We start from the raw sequence: 19,075 nt of genomic DNA, 5'->3' as shown, positions 1-19,075 counted from the left end.
CTACTTGCTGCTCCTTTTCCCCCCCTCAACCCATTTTCTTTGTCCTTGCAGGCTGGCAATCACAAATCCTCCTCCTCCTCTGACTGGTTATTCAATTTCATTTTTCAAACCCAGTTCCTTATTCCTTCCTTCCTATCAACCTACTCTACTCATCCTTTTTCCTCCCTCTTTCTCCCACACTGACTGCTGGTAGGAATCTCTCCCTCAGCAGCTTCCAGTTCCAACTTCTGTTCCCCTTTTTCTCATCCTGCAGCAACTGCAAACGGACTCCTGAGCAGAACTGGGCTGGAACATGCTCCACTTAAAAAACAAACTTCCAAAATCCACTTCACTAGGATTTCAATGATTCCTGCTCCCTCCCCTTCAGGAACAACAACAACAAAAAAAAAGACATAACCCCAAGAAGTTATGCATTTATTTTAAACTTAAGAAGTTCATGTCATTTAAATATCGACATCTATTCTGTATCTTCCTTTTCCTAAGATTTCTTCTGAAGTTAAAGCTATCCTAAGACAATTAATGAAATTCTTCAATTTTTACCTTTACTACTTTCATTACGATATACCTTATGTCTCTTTACATGAGCTAAAACTAGTGTTTTATACTATTGCATATAAGACAGTTCACCTGAAAAACAGATTAAACCAATTTAAGTCTCCAAAGAAAAAAAAAAAAACAAACCAAAACCAAAAACCCAACAACCAAAAACCAGCATTAATGAGCTGAACTGTACAGAAACAGCCAGAAGGAGCAGATCATACTTTTACGGATATACTGAAACCCTAGATGGCTCTAACACTTCTCCTGCTCCAAAGACTTAAGTACTCTTCATTACAGCAGCATTGAACAAGATGCATAAACAGCATTAGAAGCTCCAACCTGTACAGTGCAGTTCCCTTCACAGGCAAGAATACAATCTAAATTCCCCATTACCTGTAGCCCTGTAGTGGGTACAGAGTCACCCAGCTATAACAGCAGGATTGTAGAGCTCCACATGTAAGTCTGACTTCTAACATAGTACTCGGGGCACCCAGTCAAACTCAGGTCTCCAACAGCCAGGGCTGGTGTACCAACCATGCCCTGGACAAAAGGAAGTTGCTTCCTGTTCTCCTCCCCCATCCTCCCTTCCCACAGTTTTGATCAAAACTAACCATGCTTGATGAGCTTTGCACCAAGTTCAAGATATTCTAAAATGGCCAGGCGTGACCTGAGAAAGCTTATATAAAAACATTCAAGCGTTGAGGAGAAGTTTTGCACTGTTGCCTTCACTGCTGCAACACAACAGAGCTCAAACCGATCCTAACCAACTACCTGGGCAGACCAGGAGATCTGAGCATGAGTCTGCAGGCTTTGCCAAAGCACATTGCTAATTTATTGCTCCAAAATGTAAGTCTCAATTATTTTCAACACCATGTGAAATTAAGGTACATATGAAGCTCTAAATAAATAAATAACAACAACAAAATAATAATACTAAAAAGTGAACCACAGCCTACAACTGAGGCTCTGCCAGGCTTCTGAAAGCAAAATTTGGGCAAAATCCTTGGTCTAAATGTAGCCCCGAATCAATTCCGTTTAACACACAGATGTATATTTTTCCTGGACAAGTCTATTGAAGCAGTGACTACAAGTGATCAATAATTTTAGAAAGTACATTATATGACTAAAGCAAATTCTGTGGGGAAAAAAAACGACACTTTAGAAATATTAAGCAGTATTTTTTTTTAATGTAGAACTTCATCCCTAGAAACTGCACATTTACTGTTATCAGGTCAAAAAGCCCAATGGTGAACTCAATGTCATTAAACCACAGATAATAATCTCTTCAGTTTGTCACAACATAAAAGCTCAAACTTTTAATTTGCTTTTATACCTTATAACCCATAAGAGATGTGAATATGTTTCAAAAACATCTGCACTGGGGATATTTGGAAAAACATAATTGTTGAAGTCATCTTAAAGCAGCAATGGCAAAATACTAATTAAGATAAAACTCAGCAGCTCACTATGAGTGATAAGTACCAAAAAAGCAAAAATTACGTCCTTTGACCGGACAGAACAACATGAAAGTATTTCAGCAGGTAGTTTTCTCCCTCCAGTTACATTTGGAATAAAAAAAGGTTTGCAGATACTACAGCAAGTACATCTACCTGCCTCAAGTTTGGGTGCAGACAAGGCTCAGTCTTGGCAATGAGTAACTGGCAAAAGACAACTGAAGCATGTATCCTGACTGGTGGTGAAAGCCTTCTGTAGACATGGTAGCAGATGATAAATCTGACACAGCTTTCTGTGAAGATGCAACTCCAGTACAGCGGCAACAAGTAGAAAAAAGTTCCAAGGCTGTATTGCATGAACCTTCACAGCTGGAATAAGGTGGAATGCTGAAAGGAAGGATTTACTGCCAAGCAGTTTGTACAAAACTCCTTTTTTTTTCCCCAACATGCTAAAAATCATGCTACGTATATGCTTTAAAAATAAACAAATGAACAAGCCCTTTTTTTCCCCACAGACAGTTATCAGCTTATTCTAAAACTCTCTTGGGTAAGCTTAGGCCGTATTTCAGAAGTGAATGTACTAATTAAAATAAGGACTTGCAGCAGCTAAGTAAAGTTTTCTTTAATCAGTTTGTCCAAACATACATTTCAAATCTATCCTACCTTGCAAAAACAAGCCTCATTTACTTCCACCTGAAGACCCAGTGATATGTTAGTAGGAAGTAGGCAGAAGGATGGTCACTGCTATTATCTGCTTTTTCTCTCCACATTCAACTGAGAAGCAGCTGAACAGGTCTAGAACTGCCACTTTAACTAGCCCCTCCAAATGAAACTCCTGATTCTCAATGCAAACACATACTACAAATTGACTCAAAGCCCCCTTCCTCATTTTTAGGTTAATGTGCAACTGAAAGAAATGAAGTAACCCTCTGTGTACCTCTTGAGATTGAAACCTTGCTTTTTTTCTCCCCTCTGGGTGCAGACTTGGAATGCAGAATAAACACAGTCTCCTCTATACCTAGGGTATTTTCCCTCTGAATACAAAGAAGGCGATTCCTCCATTTATTGTGGAAATCTTACTCAACACCAACTGCCACAGCCAAAACCAGATCCTACTATGGCCAAAACCAGAATATATAATCCATGAAAAGAGTGCTCTAAGGTATCTTACATAGTTCATGGATGTCATAGTTCAACCATGTATCTATGGTAGCAGCATATTTTTTTTAATGGTTGATGCACACTTTCAAAATTGATTATTTCCAGCTGACTGCTCATTTCCTACCTTAAGGAGAAAGGACTCCCTTTGTAAGGCTAGAAAACTCCATGTTGACAGTCTTGTCCTTTCTGCAAGAATCTGCCCTGAACAAAGTTTTAAAACCATTACTTTATTATTGAGACTCCAGTCTGAATGTGGCTTCAAATACAAGCTGGAGGAAGATGATGCCGAACTAAAAGAAGTTTTTAAAAATACGTATATTAAAAATGGCTAATGATGTCCTGACCCTTTTAGCTTCTTGTCTTCCTGGGTTTTTTTGGAACATTCAAGGAAGGTGCCGGCCTGGTTCTTAATAAAATTTCTACACATGGGATAGTCAAGGGACAGATAAATCTGTTTGATATGGAGTTGAGATGAACCTCCTCTGTGACAAACTAGATTCCAAATATCACACATTTCATGCATCACTAAGGTAGCATCACTGAAAGCGCGCCAACACCAAAAGCCCCTTCCCTTACTAATGTTTTCCAGCTCCAAAGCATGTCACGTGACAACCACACATAACCCACTGAGAAGCAAAAAATACTTGCCTGAGGTGTCAAAAAAAATTGTATCATCAGTGCTTTCCTTCTAAAAACAAAGACATGTAATCTTCTTTCTGATAAACTAGTTTCCTGGCTTAACTGCTTTCATGAAGACACATGGCTGTTCATACAGCAATTTGCTTTCCGGTGCTCCCTGATTCCTATCCAAGATGGAAGGTTTTAAGAGTAATTGTCCTCTAGTTGGAAAACTGGCCAAAATTCCTGAAGAGAATGACTCAGTGGGAAACTTACGAAAGGGGCAGGGGGAGAGACACTCTTTTTAATCCTGATTTTCATTTTCAGTCTAGTTTAGGCCCCAAAACAGTATGAACATGAACAGAAATGACAAGGAGGGGGGTAACACACTTGAAGGAACACTGCTTGACAGATTTGTTTAGAACTTCATTATATACATTTTACTATGAAATGTAAAAAGTTTTGAAAGTGAACATTTGCACAGAAACTCTTTTCTGTACAAGATGAAGATGAATTTGATCTGTAACATTAATATTGTGAACATTTTCTACTATTTGCTGTCAACTTCCTCACAAGGAAATAATTCCTATTTTACAGAATTACCTATGCAAATCTGTAAGATTTTCATATACTACATAAACATTACAGACTGTTTACGTAGACCAACATGGACTATAATTTCAATAAACTGTTTTTATGACAACTGACTACAGTTAGCATCTTCTACTACCAGACAGGTTTTCTCAAGAACATAAATCAAGAAACCATTTTAACTGATGAAAGAGCATATCCTAATCAATTTTAATTAGCAAGTCAACCCCAACGTAATACTGGCAAACCAAACATGATTTTTTCAGTCCACTTTGAATGTCATCAAACATTCATAAATACACTGACAGTTTTGGATATTGGATCATTCCAAGACACATCAGCATATTTACAATGTTGATTACCAGCTTGCTAATACTGAGCAATAGCTCTTCCCAAGCTACCTGTTAGAAAAGAGGAGGTAACAGATTACACATGCTTTACTGAGAAACAGGACTATGGAGCATATAGAAAACATCTGAAACAACCAACCCACCCCCCCAAAAAACCCACCAAAAACCAAAGGTGCTTTCACATTAGATCAATACTGTCCACTTTTTCATTCCTACTGTATGCATTAAGTATGCCAGGATCAAAAATTTGCTCCTGAGCAAGACACTGACCATAACAACTCAGCTCCTATCTATTAAAGCAGACAAGAATACAGGGTTTTTGCATGTTTCACAGGGTCTTAACTCCAAACAAGAAAAACATTTAATTAGCACTTGGTCAAATGTGAATTTGGACTTAGCACACTTCTGTGTGTTTGAGCCACTCCAAAGAATGCTGATAAAAAGATTTTTGCATGTCATTAAAGAACAGCATACTTTCTGAAGGTTTATAAACAATAAATTTCCAAATAGCATTTAAGCTGATAGGATGGAAGACCACATTTATGTTTACTAGAAGTGAAAGAGAATGGGGAGGGGAAATGAAGAATTTTACCACCAGACCATTTACATGTGGATAAAGTTTAAAAAAAAAAATTTAAAAAAAGAGAGAGAGTACAAGTGTTGATACATCTCTCATTTACTAACAGGGCAGGATCACATCCCTTCAAACGAGCTTACTGGTGTAACGTTTTCCACAGAACACATACACTCCTGCAGAAGACGTTACGGTTTCAGACTTGGGAGATATGACTTTCTTCTTTCACTTGGAGGCTTATATTTCTGGAAGTAACAGGACATCAAACATGGGCAGTAGGCATACACAAGTTTCAATTTCCTGAGATTTCAAGACTTATCCTGTAAACCAGCAGCAGCTTAACAGAAGTAGCAGGGAGGAAAAAACAGAAGCATTTTTTAATGATTCTTTGAGGACCAACCCCCACCCCTCCTAAAGCCACAGAGATTAGATAAAGTAGAAAAATGTGAAAAATATAAAAAATATTTTCTGCTAGTTACAGTATACAGGAAAGATTGGAGCAAGTTTGTACTTACTAGGTATAAAACATGCTTGTGTGCTGAAAACCCCTTCTTCTCCCCCAAACTGATTGGGTAGGGAAGCATAGTTGCTCAAGCAACAAGGCCAAGATCTTATTCTCCCTGCTGAGAAAAGATTAGGTAAACTAACTTCTTCCACACATGCTCACAGGGACATAATTAGAGTGCAGAGAACTACCTCTCTTCCTTGTATTCTGGCAGAAGCAGTGAAGCCACAAAACTTTACTTTTTCCATGCTGCAGAGGTAAAGTCAACCTGCTAACAGAAAAGCTCTTTCCCCTACAGCTTTTTTCAAATATTTGGTGGGGGGAGATGGGGAGAGAGACCCAAAAAACAAAGCATCACATATTAAATACCCCAGCTGTGATCAGGACTTTCAGGAGACAGTAACAGAACAGGTTACTGTGTACCACTCCCTCTAAGGAAAACAATCCAGGTTGCAACACCACCGTCTGTAGTTGGCTGCAGATTCAAAGATAAAACTATAATAATGACACTTTTTCAAAGGTTCTAGTTCTTGTAACTTAGAGCACTAGAGAAACTTTTTTGTTAGTTTTGATTTCAGAAACTGAAATTGTAGTTCAATTCTGCAGCAAGCCAGTTTCCATGGGAACAAAATTCTGACTGACAGACATCCCACAGTCTGCTGGGTGGCCAGTGAGTCTGAAGAAAACTAAACGAGAACTCGGTGTATGCCAGCGCATACAGTGTGAAACAATGTATAGAAGTATTGATATGAAAAAGAAATGGAAGGCAAAGAGGGGGGAAAAAAGCCAGAAAGAAGCTTTGGCAGAGCTACCAAGGAGCTTTATATTATAAAAGAAATGCTGAAAGAATGAAAACTGGCAGAGAAACCCTTAAAAAACATTAAGATCTACTGACACTCAAATTGGAAGTAAAATGTTGGTACTGAAGAGACTAGCAAAAAATGAAACTGTTCTATATTCATTAACCAACCAACAGAGAAGGCAGAGCCAGATCCAGTATAATCTTTTCTTCAAGATATTCTGAAAGCACTCAAAGGTGTAGGAAGGAGGAAGATGAACAAAACTACATTTACAAAATATAAACATGCATAAAAGTGGTATAAGACAGTATATTAATCTCTAAAACCAAACTATAATCCTTCTGAAATATCTCTTAAAATTACAGAAAATAAACTTAAGATTAGAAACTTAAAGTATTGTGTCATAGTAAGAACAGTAACAGGAGTATGACTTGCAAATTTTTAACAGTCAAAAAGTGCTAGAAGTTTGCTTATTAACTACAGCTGTATCTGAAGATGAGGCAAGAAAAAACAAGATATTTCGCTTTAGAGAAACTCCCTAATGTCTTCTAAAGGAAATAAACACAGGACACAGCTATCTTCTTCACTGATACAGGCTTTACAAAAGAAACTCTTCTAACAGCAGTCAGTCATGAAATGCGGCCAAAATTTGTATTTTTAAGAGTACAGATAAAAATGCAGGACCAAATAGCAGCTCAAGATAAATTTCATCAAGAAACTAGAGATGGCAGCAAAGTCTCAAGCTGTCAATTGACAGTGAGAGAAAAAGTTAAATGAAAAGTAAAGTTCTGAATAATTCTTACATCTTTGTTCAAACAGTAAACATTTCAAATTTTTTTTTCTTTTTTCCTTTTTAAAAAAGTGACAAACAAATTGGAAACCCATTAGAAAGAACAGGTATAAACCACAGTAAGGCTTTATTTTTAAATACAATGACTTCACAGATCAATTTTTAGCACATATCAGAAAAAACATTTTAAAATAGCTTTCAGCAAAATATGCATGTTTAAATCTACCATGTATCAATATTCTCAGAAGTCACCACTGATTTCTGAATGTTCAAGCCATGTTGCTGAAACCACATTTCAGGAAGGAATTATTTTCCTTGGCTTTGCAACTGCAACAAATACTGACAAGTTGGGTATAGGCTCAGTTTCAGGAAGAGAATTTTCAACTCTTAGTTTTCTGCAGCACTTTACATATATTAAAAATACATTAGCAATATAGGAAACTAAGCCATATTCTGAAAAATGACAAATATTCAGTGAAAGAGTCACAAAAGTTTCACAAAGTGATCTCACCTTTCTGCTAAACTACATCCCTGAGAAGAGTCTAAAATTTTACACTTCTAAAATTGCTGTTAATTCTAAAATGAAAGGATCCTAGCATATTAAAAAGCATTGTCCAACAGCAACGAATAGCTCAGTATCTCACAACTAAGGAGAATACCCAAACCAACAGTTCTGCCATGTATTCTGCCTAGCTACTAACTGGGACACATTCTCAGACCCAACCTGCTGGTCTATGCCCAGTGCAGCGGCAGCTGCTACTCACTCATCAGCACTTGGAATTCACTCCGAAATTGGGAGGCACATATTGAAGTCCTTCCCTAACACACAGCACATGAAAAAGCACTCACCAGACCAGACGATATGGGAAACAAAGGTATTCTCAACACTCCCAGCTGATGTTTTATGGAATCATTTAATATTCACCAGATCACTAAGAAGGGAAAAGAAGCATCCATGATGATCATACTCGCTAATCAAAAAAGAAGAAATCTGATCCCCAGTCCTTTTTCTGAGAGAATTGTAAGTATTTCATACACACAACACAAGGAAACCAACTCTACAGCCAGCAATCTATCTGAGAACATCCCTAATCAGCAGAGCAAACAAACAATTCCAACTTTTGAAAACTTCAAACAACTAAAAAACTAAGAATCCAAGAAAGAAGATACATCTGCAAGAGTTGAGAAAGTATCCTGTCTCAATGGCAGCTATGAAGTATTGAATACTTTCCAACTGGAAGTGCCTGCAGCTGATTAAAAAAAATTGACACACTTGAGATCTAAGATTAGGGAAAGAGCTCCTGATATTTTAAGCACCCTGCTTACTTTATGCTTTTAAAGATAATTGAACCTTAAGAGCTGAACATCCAAGAAACCCAGCCAGCAGGTAACATTTTTTTCCACAGAGGAAAAAGTAAAAAAAAAAAATCTTAATCTAATAGCTGTAACTGAGTAAAACAGTTCTGTCTGACCTTCAGTTTTGAAAGCCCCTTTTGTTGCTTTCATCTCTGTAGTGCTGAAGCTCTGGAATTAAGACACTGCAGGAACACACTAAGGAAGAGATTACCTCTAGTTTCGGGGCTGTAGAAAGGAAAACAGTGTTTTCTGTAAGCAGAAGTTGGTACTTTTCAATCTAGCTTGATCTAGATATACTAACACAGAACTCTTCCTAAAAAAAAAAAAAAAAAAAGAAAAAAAAGGCAAATATTTTAATTGAAACAAGTTCTTGATCAATGCAATAAATTTTAAATTTAGGCTTACAACAAAACAAAATCTGAAAAAAAGGTAGCTCAGGAAAATTTTGGGTTTGAATTTCTTGAATTTTCCTAAATATGTTATCAGTACTTTTGCACATAATCACATCAGAACCAGAAGTAACAGACTTAGATTTGGTTTCTATAAAAATTAGAAGCACTCACAAACATTAAGCATGCTTGCGGTTCAGAGTACATCCAACTGCTAATATTTGAGTCCCGAAGGGCCCACCAAAATACATGCACACTTGAAGAGCATCTAACTATGTCATAAGCTAATACGCTTCAAAGAGTTAATTCAAATATTCAAAAATAAAACCCCCAGATTTACAGTTGCCTTCGTAACCTTAATTTTACTCTATTGATATCCAATTTAAATCCTGAATGAGGTGAGGTCCTGACATAATGTTAGTGCTTGGTTTTAATTACAGGGAATGTCTATATGTATAGAAAGAAGGAAGAAGCAAATTAAGAACATAAAAGCAAGCCACTAAGTGTGATTTTTTTTGGTGTGTGTTTATAATTGTTTGTTAATTTGCAATTTATTTTTTCCTTAAAAAAACCCAAACAAAAAAACCCAAACCTCTTTTCCTTTTTTCCTCCCCTTTCCTTACCATTTTCTGGATTATTGCAGAAAAGAGTTTGGAGGTGATCTTCCTGCTTATTATGCAAAAAAGCCAAACATGCTTTAAAAAACAACAAAGCATTTTATGATATGGCCTAACTTAATAGTTCATTGTTGTCAAAGGTGGGGAGAGGGGAAGGGTCCTGCACACCTTATCTCTCTATCCCTAAGTCTTCTAACTTGAGCTAGCCCTGACTGCATTGTAGGTCTAGTCAAGCCAGTGAAAACAACAGAAGAATAACCCATCCAACAAGTGAACATTTTTGTAGTGCACCTGCTTATATAGATCAGATGAGTGCTAAAGCTGGCACAGAGGAAGGGTGGATCACACAGGGCATGGAAGCACATAAAGACAAGACCTCCCTCTTCCAGCAGCAGCAAACTTAATTCAGCTCACATAACAAAATTGCACTCATATACTCCCACAGTGCCTCACAGAGGGGCAAAAAGAGGAGAAAGGCTACTACTACCACGTTTACAGAATCTACAGACTAGCTACAACTTGATACAGCTCTCTTTCAGGAATCACGATATGAAGAGGCTGCAGGATTATGGAGATGCAGAATTTCACCTCAGCTCCCACCCTGGTTAGCTGCTCTGTACAGCTAGACCAGTGCTGACCAGACAGATGTTTTCTCTAAACCCATCTGAACCCAACCTATCTGGTCCTGCTGGATTCAAATTCAACCCCAGCAAACCTAAGAAGCTCCACAAGGATCTGCTCTTTTCCAGGAAAAGTTACTAGGTCAGATCACTACTGATGTAGGAAAGATCCTATCACTGAAATACATCAATTTTTTGTAATCTTCCTAGGCTACCCTCACCCCCACCTTCTACATCATCTTTTCCTAACCAGTAAGGGTGGAGTAGGGAGGTGGTTTGGAGAATGGAGGTAAGATTACCTCACTTGCTTCTTCACTGTCCCTTCCATTTACAGGTGTACAGATCCCTCAAATCCAGTTCCCACTGTTCAGAACTGTTCCCCTCTGTTCAGTATCAGGAACAACATCTGGAGCCAAAAAAAAAAGGAGAAAAGTGGGCAGCTGACAGCTCCATTTGCAGCAACAGCTGCAGGATTTCCCTGGAGCAGGGTGGAAGTAAAGTAATAGCAGGCCCTTTTAGCTGGCTGCTCTAAGCTAGAGCATCAGGAATGCAGCCAAAGGTTTTACTCACAGACCCTCTCCTCAAAACACAACTGGAAGAATAAAGAACATAGAGGAACATGTCTAAAGGTCTTGTCAGGACAAGTTAAACTTCCCTTTAGGAGAAATACAAAGAACATTTTCTTTTGGTTTGTGTTTTTTTGGTTGTGTTTTGCTGTTGTTGGTCCGTGTCCCCCCACCTGGAAAGAGCAATACAGTACTCCCTCAAAAAGGTAGAAGAGTTGAGGAGAAGTTTCAGGGTGACAAAAAACGATGAACTGGGGACCACCTTTGTAAAGGCACTTTTTTTTTTTTTTTTAAAGATAACAGATCTACTACTGGGAAAGTCCATAAGGAAGGCACAAAAGAAGAATGGCTATTTTATGTACCCACATAAGAAGACATCTATAGACAGATTTCATAAAGTTCTAAATACCTTAAAGGCCACTGTACTTGAGAAGCCTCAGCCTCACTACAGCTAAGACTGTTTTCCCTACCCCTAGAGCTCTTTGGATCAAAAACTTCCAAATGTGAACTACCTTCCAAACCCTGGTAACAGTGAGTTTAAAGTCACGAGTTACCCAAGAATCATGTATTCCCTAGAAAAGGCACACTTTAAAATTGTAAGGGTTTCTCCATCTGGACTACAGCAGAACTGACACTTTGATGAGATAAAACTAATTTTTCAACTTAGCTGAAAGTGCTTCCTAAACAACTGAACTGAAACAGAACACATTTTATAACAGTTTAAATGCCCATATAGGACTTATACCCCAGCTTTTACTTCTAAATTTTTTTTCACAGGCAAGCTCTTTACAGCTTTCTTGAGTAAATTTCCTAGGATATGTGAACTAAATACTAGGAGTAACTGCTTATATCCACACTATCCAGAAAAGAAAACGGCAATGTTAGTCAAAAATTAAATCGGAGTACCTGCAAGCAGTTACACATGCCATTGGGTAACCAAAGAAACAGGTAAAGGAGCCAAGTGAAAAACTATTTAACCAAATGCTATTTAGAAACCTCTGGTGGAAGGAAAACTTACAGAACTTAAGGGGCACACAATGAAGTTTGTAAGTGTGTAAGCACTATGCATTAATTATAAGTATCTTCACATGGTGAAGACATGTTTTAACTACTGGTTTCTGAAAAAGCTAAGTCAATATAGAAATTGACAAAATAATGACAACACAAAAATTCTGACAAATCCTAAGCCTGGAAGGAAAGTACAGCCCCACTGTACCTCGAATATTGCAATAAAAGATAGAAGGTATGTAGTAACTTTCTGGCTACCCCTTCTTACCTTATTCTAGCAAAAAGGTATGAAAGTAGAAGAGTAAGGCACTTGTTAACCAAGGGTCGCTTCTGTCATTTGAGAATACATTAGGAAATATTCCTTGGTCCTTTTAGTTCTAAATTTATCCTGTAACAGTCTTCTAGTCATTTGTCTGGAAAGATGCCTTTGCTTCTCATACAAACTGAAGTGAAAAAATGAAACCCTTATTATAATTAAAGGTCTTTTATGGTCAAGCTCCAAAAATTATTCCAAACCTTATTTAGCTGTTTTCATTTCAGAAAAACAAAGATTCTGGTAAGAATGGGACTTAAACACTAGTAACACTATCGTAACCACTATTGTAAGCCCAAGCTTGCTGCGCAGTTCTGTTTCCGACAAGTGAGGCATACCTTTTACTGATAGACATCTCTCACGAAACATTGTAACTTACTCCAAATACAGCAGAAGTTTATTAAAAGAAGTTACTAACCTCACACTCTAAAATACAGTTCATTTTACAACTACATTGAAGCGAAGGATCTCTCTTCCCATGCTTTGGATGTCTTACCTATGTATCCTCTTACATGCTTATCTGATATATGCAAAGAAAAATAAAAGGGGTTCTTGGGGTTCTTTCAGTGGTCATATTAGCTGATTAGTACACTATCTTGAAAGACCAGTCTAACTTTCTAAACAACTAGGGATGATAATTCTGGATGTGCATATAATATATCCTGTATACACATTTTCACACTATATATTAAAAAAAAAGTACTCGCTCCTGGAAAAGGGAGAATTCATTAAGAGGTTGGGTTTTTTTATTAACTCCACAATTTGGCATAAAACCCCTACTTCTAACAACAACCACTTTCAGTTCTGAAGTCACCATTCTTTAGATGGCACATTTAATATGACTACAGGTTTCTGAAAAGTTATCTTTGGAAACATCATATTAGGGTTAATATTGCTCGATTACCTTGCATTGTCATGACATCTGTATAAGAGATTATAAAAAGGGCAGTGTATCAGACAGAGGGCTAAGTAGGTGAGTGGGTGTTGACATAAAATATGGGTTTTTTCTTTCCCTAATGTTTCTTTATCCTGAAGCATTTTATCTCAAGCACTGTGTTTGAACTGAAATGATTATCAGGGATCACTTGGGTCCTAAAGCCGGGCCCCCATTCTTGAAGGCAACAAAGTTTCATACTATTTTAATAAAAAGATTGAACTCTTAACTTAGCAAATCTTCAAGACAAGGTAGCTTTTTTTTGTTGCACAACTTCTTACAGACAGCTGCTCCAGAATCTCAGTAGTAAACTGGTCTAAAATCTAATTTTCAGCCTCAAATTACTCAGGACTAGGCTGTACACATTTGCTCATCTGCTCTTACCTTCAAGGGCTTCCTTCTCTTGGGTGTTTAAGCACAGAAACAGATTTGCAAAGCCCTTGCACAGACTTTCTCAGTTTGCATTTTCCTAGATCAAGTTCCTTCAAACTGCCCTCTTAAGCAAGCCTCTACTTCCCAATCATTACAGCCAGTCTTGTTCAGATCATAAGGATGCATGCAAGAATGCAGCTGCTTCTCAAAACAACACTAGAAAAAGCCACACAAATGGAAAGGAGAGTACCAATTAAAATGTTGTACTCTGCAACTAGGTATATTAATTCTACTCTGTTCAGCTACAGTTGAACCTCTTAAGTAGACAGAGTCTCTTAAATAGAAACAGGTCACTATTACAGTTAAAATCCATAGCAGAATAACTTAGCTAAGGAGATACTCTAGCAACTATACACTTCACATAATCTACTGTTACTTTCCCGAAGCAATGCCCATTATGACCTCATGCTTAAATCAAATATTCATTATAATCTGTTCATCTTAAATACTGTAACACAGAAAACAGCTGAGAATGAAATACTAGTGTCCAAATAAAGCAAAAAGTACCAAGAAACTCAAAAGCTAAATCACTTTCCATATCCCAGAGAAGTTCCCTTCCCTCTCCCCCGCTTCCAAACAGTGAGTACATAATACAGTTGTTTCACATTTTCATTTGGTTTGTCAAAATTATACCCATCAGCTATTTGCATCGGTTTTACAGGAGACACAAAATTTCAACAGTGTACTAGAGAAAAAGTACATTTGAGAGTCAACAGTATTCTCACTCGCGTGCAGAGAACATGGAGGCAATAATGAAAAACAGTATCACTAAAACCATCAAAATACTTCTAGATAGTTTTCTATCACAATACTTAAAATTATTAAAATATTTCTTGGACAAGGAACCCATGAGCTCTCTCCTCCCTTTCCTAAACACTCCCAGACTGGGGCATAAATCCAAAGCATCTCCATCTCAAGGTAATAGCTTAGGATGGAACTGCAACCACCAGAAGTCTTGTCTGACTTCAATGGGATACAAACCTTCGTACTTTAATGCGAAAAAATCCCATCCCACTTCCCGCCCCAGGACCTTGCATCCTCCCCTTGCATCTCCTGCAGCGTTCCAGCAGTGCTGGTAGGCTGCAGAGGAGAGGAACACCTGCAGGCCCTAGGCACTTGAACTCCTCTTCGCCAGATGGAAGTGCCCAAGCAGAGAGAATCATCCCATCACAGGGGAAGGAGGGATGAAAACAAACTAAACTCCTCAGTGTGCAGTGCAGAAAAGGACCAGGCTGAACCCATTCATATTGCAGAGAACATCCTGAAAGCTACGATATATTAGCACCAATCATCACATTATACCTTGGTATTAAAAATACCAACAACTGCACTACTACTGTGTACAATGATTGTACATATATATGGTCTACAAGTGGAAGACAAAATTACAAAAATTTACAGTTTAAGTGACTAATAATATGAAGACTAATGATTTCAATTGTGACCAATACCTTTTTTAACACAAATACACTTTTATCAACTTTATCACATAATATTTACAACTTAAAAATTTGGAGAAATTTTTAAGCAACCTGCAATCTTACTGTTAGAAAGATCAGATCAATCTTTATGGTACTCCTCTAATGCTAACATAAACCAATATGAATCTTAAAAGGTACAGAAAGTAAAAACCAGATAATGTAAAAATAACGTCCTTGCAGAACCAGGATTCTAACTGCCATAAAAGTCACACTTCAGTCTCCTAGATTCAATACCAACTAAAGACAGGCATTCTCTCTTTGAGATAAAGAAAACTACTGCTATGTGTATGTGGAGCTCCTATGATAAACTCAGAACAGTTTTCACCTCAGATGAATACCCAAGGTGTTTCAACTCTACACTTACTACATTTTATAAACTACTCAATCCATTCTGAATGAATATTTTAATAAAAAAATAAAGAAGCATGCTTAGTGCTATTATCTGTGAACTGCCAATCAAATGCAATATACAGGGAGATTCTCTTCAAAGTTACCTGGAAGCAAGTTTGGAAAAAAATGGCACACCTGGGGTTTTCATCACTGCCAGTTATCCCAAGATACGTTAACACATTTTTGAAGGCTAATATAGAAATCCCCAATTTACTTCTTGCTTGAAGTGTGTTTGGGTCAGCCAAGTCTGAAGACAAGACAGTAACCCAGAACATAACACATCTGGTAAAGTAAAACTACGTGACTAATGTTGGTGTCATAAATGTCACTTCAAAAAGTTCAAAAAGAAATTGGGATTATTATTCCAATTTTTATCTCTACATAGCTTTCAGCAACAGAAAGGTATACTGGAAATATATGCAAACGAAGATTTCCCTTAATTTTTTTTCTAAAGGAAACATGAACTATAATTTCTCTCTATCCCTCCTGGCCTTTCTTTTCTCCCACACCCATTCAGAATGAAAAATGCATGCTTGCAGAACTTAAACACATTAAATGCCACATAATAAACAGTCATTCCAATCAATTCATTCATATACTGTTGCATTGTAATTGTTCCACACTACAGCACACCAAAAGCTATTACCACTGTGTTTACACAAAGTATTATCAGTTTATTGTATTTAAAAGTGTTTAAAGTTTATTCTAAAGATCAGAATACACCTCAACAACTTGGACTGCATACTGCCAGCTAAGAAACTATTTCTTTATTTCTCTAGTAAATTGTATGGGAACTTTGGGACTTCTCTTAGACTAAATATTCAGATGTTTTACAGGCAAAGATCTCTCTCCCACACCCGTTGTGAAAATACCTTTTACTACCTTAAATGACAGCGGTAGCTACCTATTTAGGAAAGATAAACTACATGTTTGAATATTTCCTGTGTCCAAAATGCAAATCAGGGCCAGATGTGCTATTTGCAAGAACTAAATTACTGTATCAATCAATAATAAATCACAGGAACGTGCAGACATTTAGTGGATGTTTCACTGAAAGATGTTTAGCAAGATGCATATGTAGCAATTCAAAGCAGATTTACAGCAGCTTTCCTCCAGTTGCTTAAAGACAAGCAAGGTGGTACCCAAAATCTGTAAGCTAAAGATGCTGCATTCCTGGTTCCCTGGAAGTCACCTCCATAGCATTGCAAAGAAACAGGAATATACTTATACAACTGCACATGAAATTATGTATTTAAGTGGTTTTTTTAGAGGACTGACGTGACATCTGTGCGGAAAAGCCTGAGCAATCACAACGAGCTATCAACACTTCACACCATCACTGCTGCTATTTTCAGTGATCCACCCTGTTTTTGCTACAGTGCTCTTGGCATCATCATGCTACTATGATTCAATATTTATCTGTTAGATCTAGTTACATCACAACACTATCTATACTACCTAAATCTCATGTGGAACTTCTGTAGCTAATGCCTAATCCACAGTTTTTAGGCTCTCTCTTCAGAATTCTCTGATCACAAAACAAAAAGTCATTCGAGATGTGCAAACATCTGGACCCCTGTGAATCATCCATTCTCTAAAAGGGTGTGTGGTCATGCATAATCACTGCACCTCCTTTCTAACGGTAATCAGCTCTGAATAAAATAGTGTGTGAACTGCAGCGGTTAGCATAAAGCCACTCATTAAAGGAGTGTGCCAAAAATTGTCTTCAAAACATGTTCAATAACAGAGTTTTGTTTCTCAGCTACAGAAACTCCTCACCAACAACCAGCATTAAGGTAAAGCAATCGCTTACCATTTATGACAGCAAACAAGGCCTTTTAAGCTTAATATTTTTAAAAGTTGTTTGTGTTAAGAGAACGGTAGTAATACCTTGTGAAATGACAGAACTGAGTGCTGAAACTTCTGCTGACGACAAAGTCACCTGCTAAGTCCAAGACTAGCATTTCAGTATAATCCTGAGGAAAGAGTAATTCTAGAATATTTTTAGCCCCAGCTTTGAAAGTAGACAGCACTTGATATAGACTGAAAAGCATACCGGTGGAGACTGGACAAGAGGACACACGCAGGAAAAAAAATCTTTGTTTATAATCAAAACACGGTGAACAATTATTCTTATAAAATTCATTGTCAGGAAGGAAAAAGTGCAAACACACTGAACAGCGTCACTACTAAGGCTTCCACAGCAATCTCAGCTTCGGAATCAGAAACACACGGAAAATTGAGGAAGTCACAACATTACTACATCTTTCATGTCCATTTTGCAGCACAGGCACAACTACAAAAGATACGAGTGAAAGATGACGAATAAATAAAAAATGGATTTCGAAACCGGGCGGTGACAAAAATATGGAGGGGGGACGGACAGAGTTCAGCTCTCCTTCTTTACCACCATCTGATCTGGGGGATTCTTATGCGTTTTCTTGGTGCGATTACACAGACTGAGACTTGAACTGTCATTTTCACCCACCCTACAACAGTGGTTACCCGAAACAGGCAGCTGGCGACTACCTCAACTCCTAGGTTTGATACAAGCCTCGAACATCGGTTTAATAGCAGTTGCATAATAAGACTCAAAAGGCCAAGCACTCCCACTGCCTTATACATCCCTGTTTCCACAGGAGTGAGAGTGGAGGGGAAGATCTGGACGGAAAGCGAGCGCTACCCCAGCGTCGCTATTACTGCCGCTAACGAGCTGGTTATTATGCAGCAAAGAAGGGGAGAAACCCACACCTGGCGCAGAAATACGCAGACACCGAGCGAATAGGTGGATCTACGGAGAGATAGCTTCCCTTTCCCTTCCCCAATAGGCAATCCTTGATGGGTGTGCCAGGAATGGGATATAGGGGGGAGGAGAAGAAAAGGGGTGGGAAGCGGTTGCCGCTTGCTGCAGCCAGCCTGAGCGATGGCTAGGTGGTTAATCATGGTGGCTGAGGAAACATGGGGTCACTTCTCCCCCTTCCGCCTCCCGTGCAATAACGGAGGTGGGCAGCGCGGCCGAGGCACTCGCCCTCTCGCCGCCACCGGCCAAGGGGGGGACCCGGACCCCGCACCGCTCGCAGGGACCCTCCGGCGGCGGCGGCGGCGGCGACTCAGGTGGGTGCCGAGCAGAGCATCCCTCTCCCCCCGCGCCCAGCGGGAGGGGCCGGGCAGGGGGGCACCGCCGCCCGCTCCCCCGCTCTGCCCCCGCTGGCGCACACGCCCGCCCTGCCCTGCCCTGCCCTGCCCGCTCCCCGCGGGACTCACTTGCCGATCACCTCGCAGAGCTCGTACACGTCCTCGAAGAGCACGTCGTCGTCGGCCATGGTCCGGGCGGGGGGGGTCAGCCCGAGAGGCGGCGGCCCCGGGGAGGGGGGGAGGGGGGGGCGAGGGAGGGGGGAGGGGGGGCCGCGGGCACGGTCCCCGCCGCGCGGCGCGCTCCCCTGCCGGTCAGCGCCAACCGCCACCACCACGGTAAATCCCAACGGCTACGGCAGCTCCCGCCGCCGCCACCGCCACCTTCCGGGGCCGCCGCCGCCGCCCGCCCGGGGGGCTCCCGCGGCCGCGCCGGGACTCCCCGCTCCGCCTC

The 19,075-nt window shown here is 39.3% G+C and overlaps 1 protein-coding gene across 5 annotated transcripts in view; it reads right to left on the bottom strand.

Moving 5' to 3' along the window:
• CASK (calcium/calmodulin dependent serine protein kinase) overlaps window positions 1-18,812 on the bottom strand; it is a 233,173-nt gene extending 214,361 nt beyond the window's left edge. For all 5 annotated transcript variants that reach the window (XM_075714072.1, XM_075714083.1, XM_075714103.1 and 2 more), the window contains exon 1: window positions 18,754-18,812. In XM_075714072.1, coding sequence (XP_075570187.1) covers window positions 18,754-18,812 — 59 coding nt within the window. The remainder of the gene's footprint in view (window positions 1-18,753) is intronic.
• Between the last annotated feature and the right edge of the window lie 263 nt (window positions 18,813-19,075).

Source organism: Pelecanus crispus, chromosome 1, assembly GCF_030463565.1.
Source record: "Pelecanus crispus isolate bPelCri1 chromosome 1, bPelCri1.pri, whole genome shotgun sequence".
Classification (NCBI taxonomy): domain Eukaryota; kingdom Metazoa; phylum Chordata; class Aves; order Pelecaniformes; family Pelecanidae; genus Pelecanus; species Pelecanus crispus.
The sequence above is the reverse complement of the archived record's forward strand: the minus strand, read 5'-3'. Positions and strand labels throughout refer to the sequence as shown.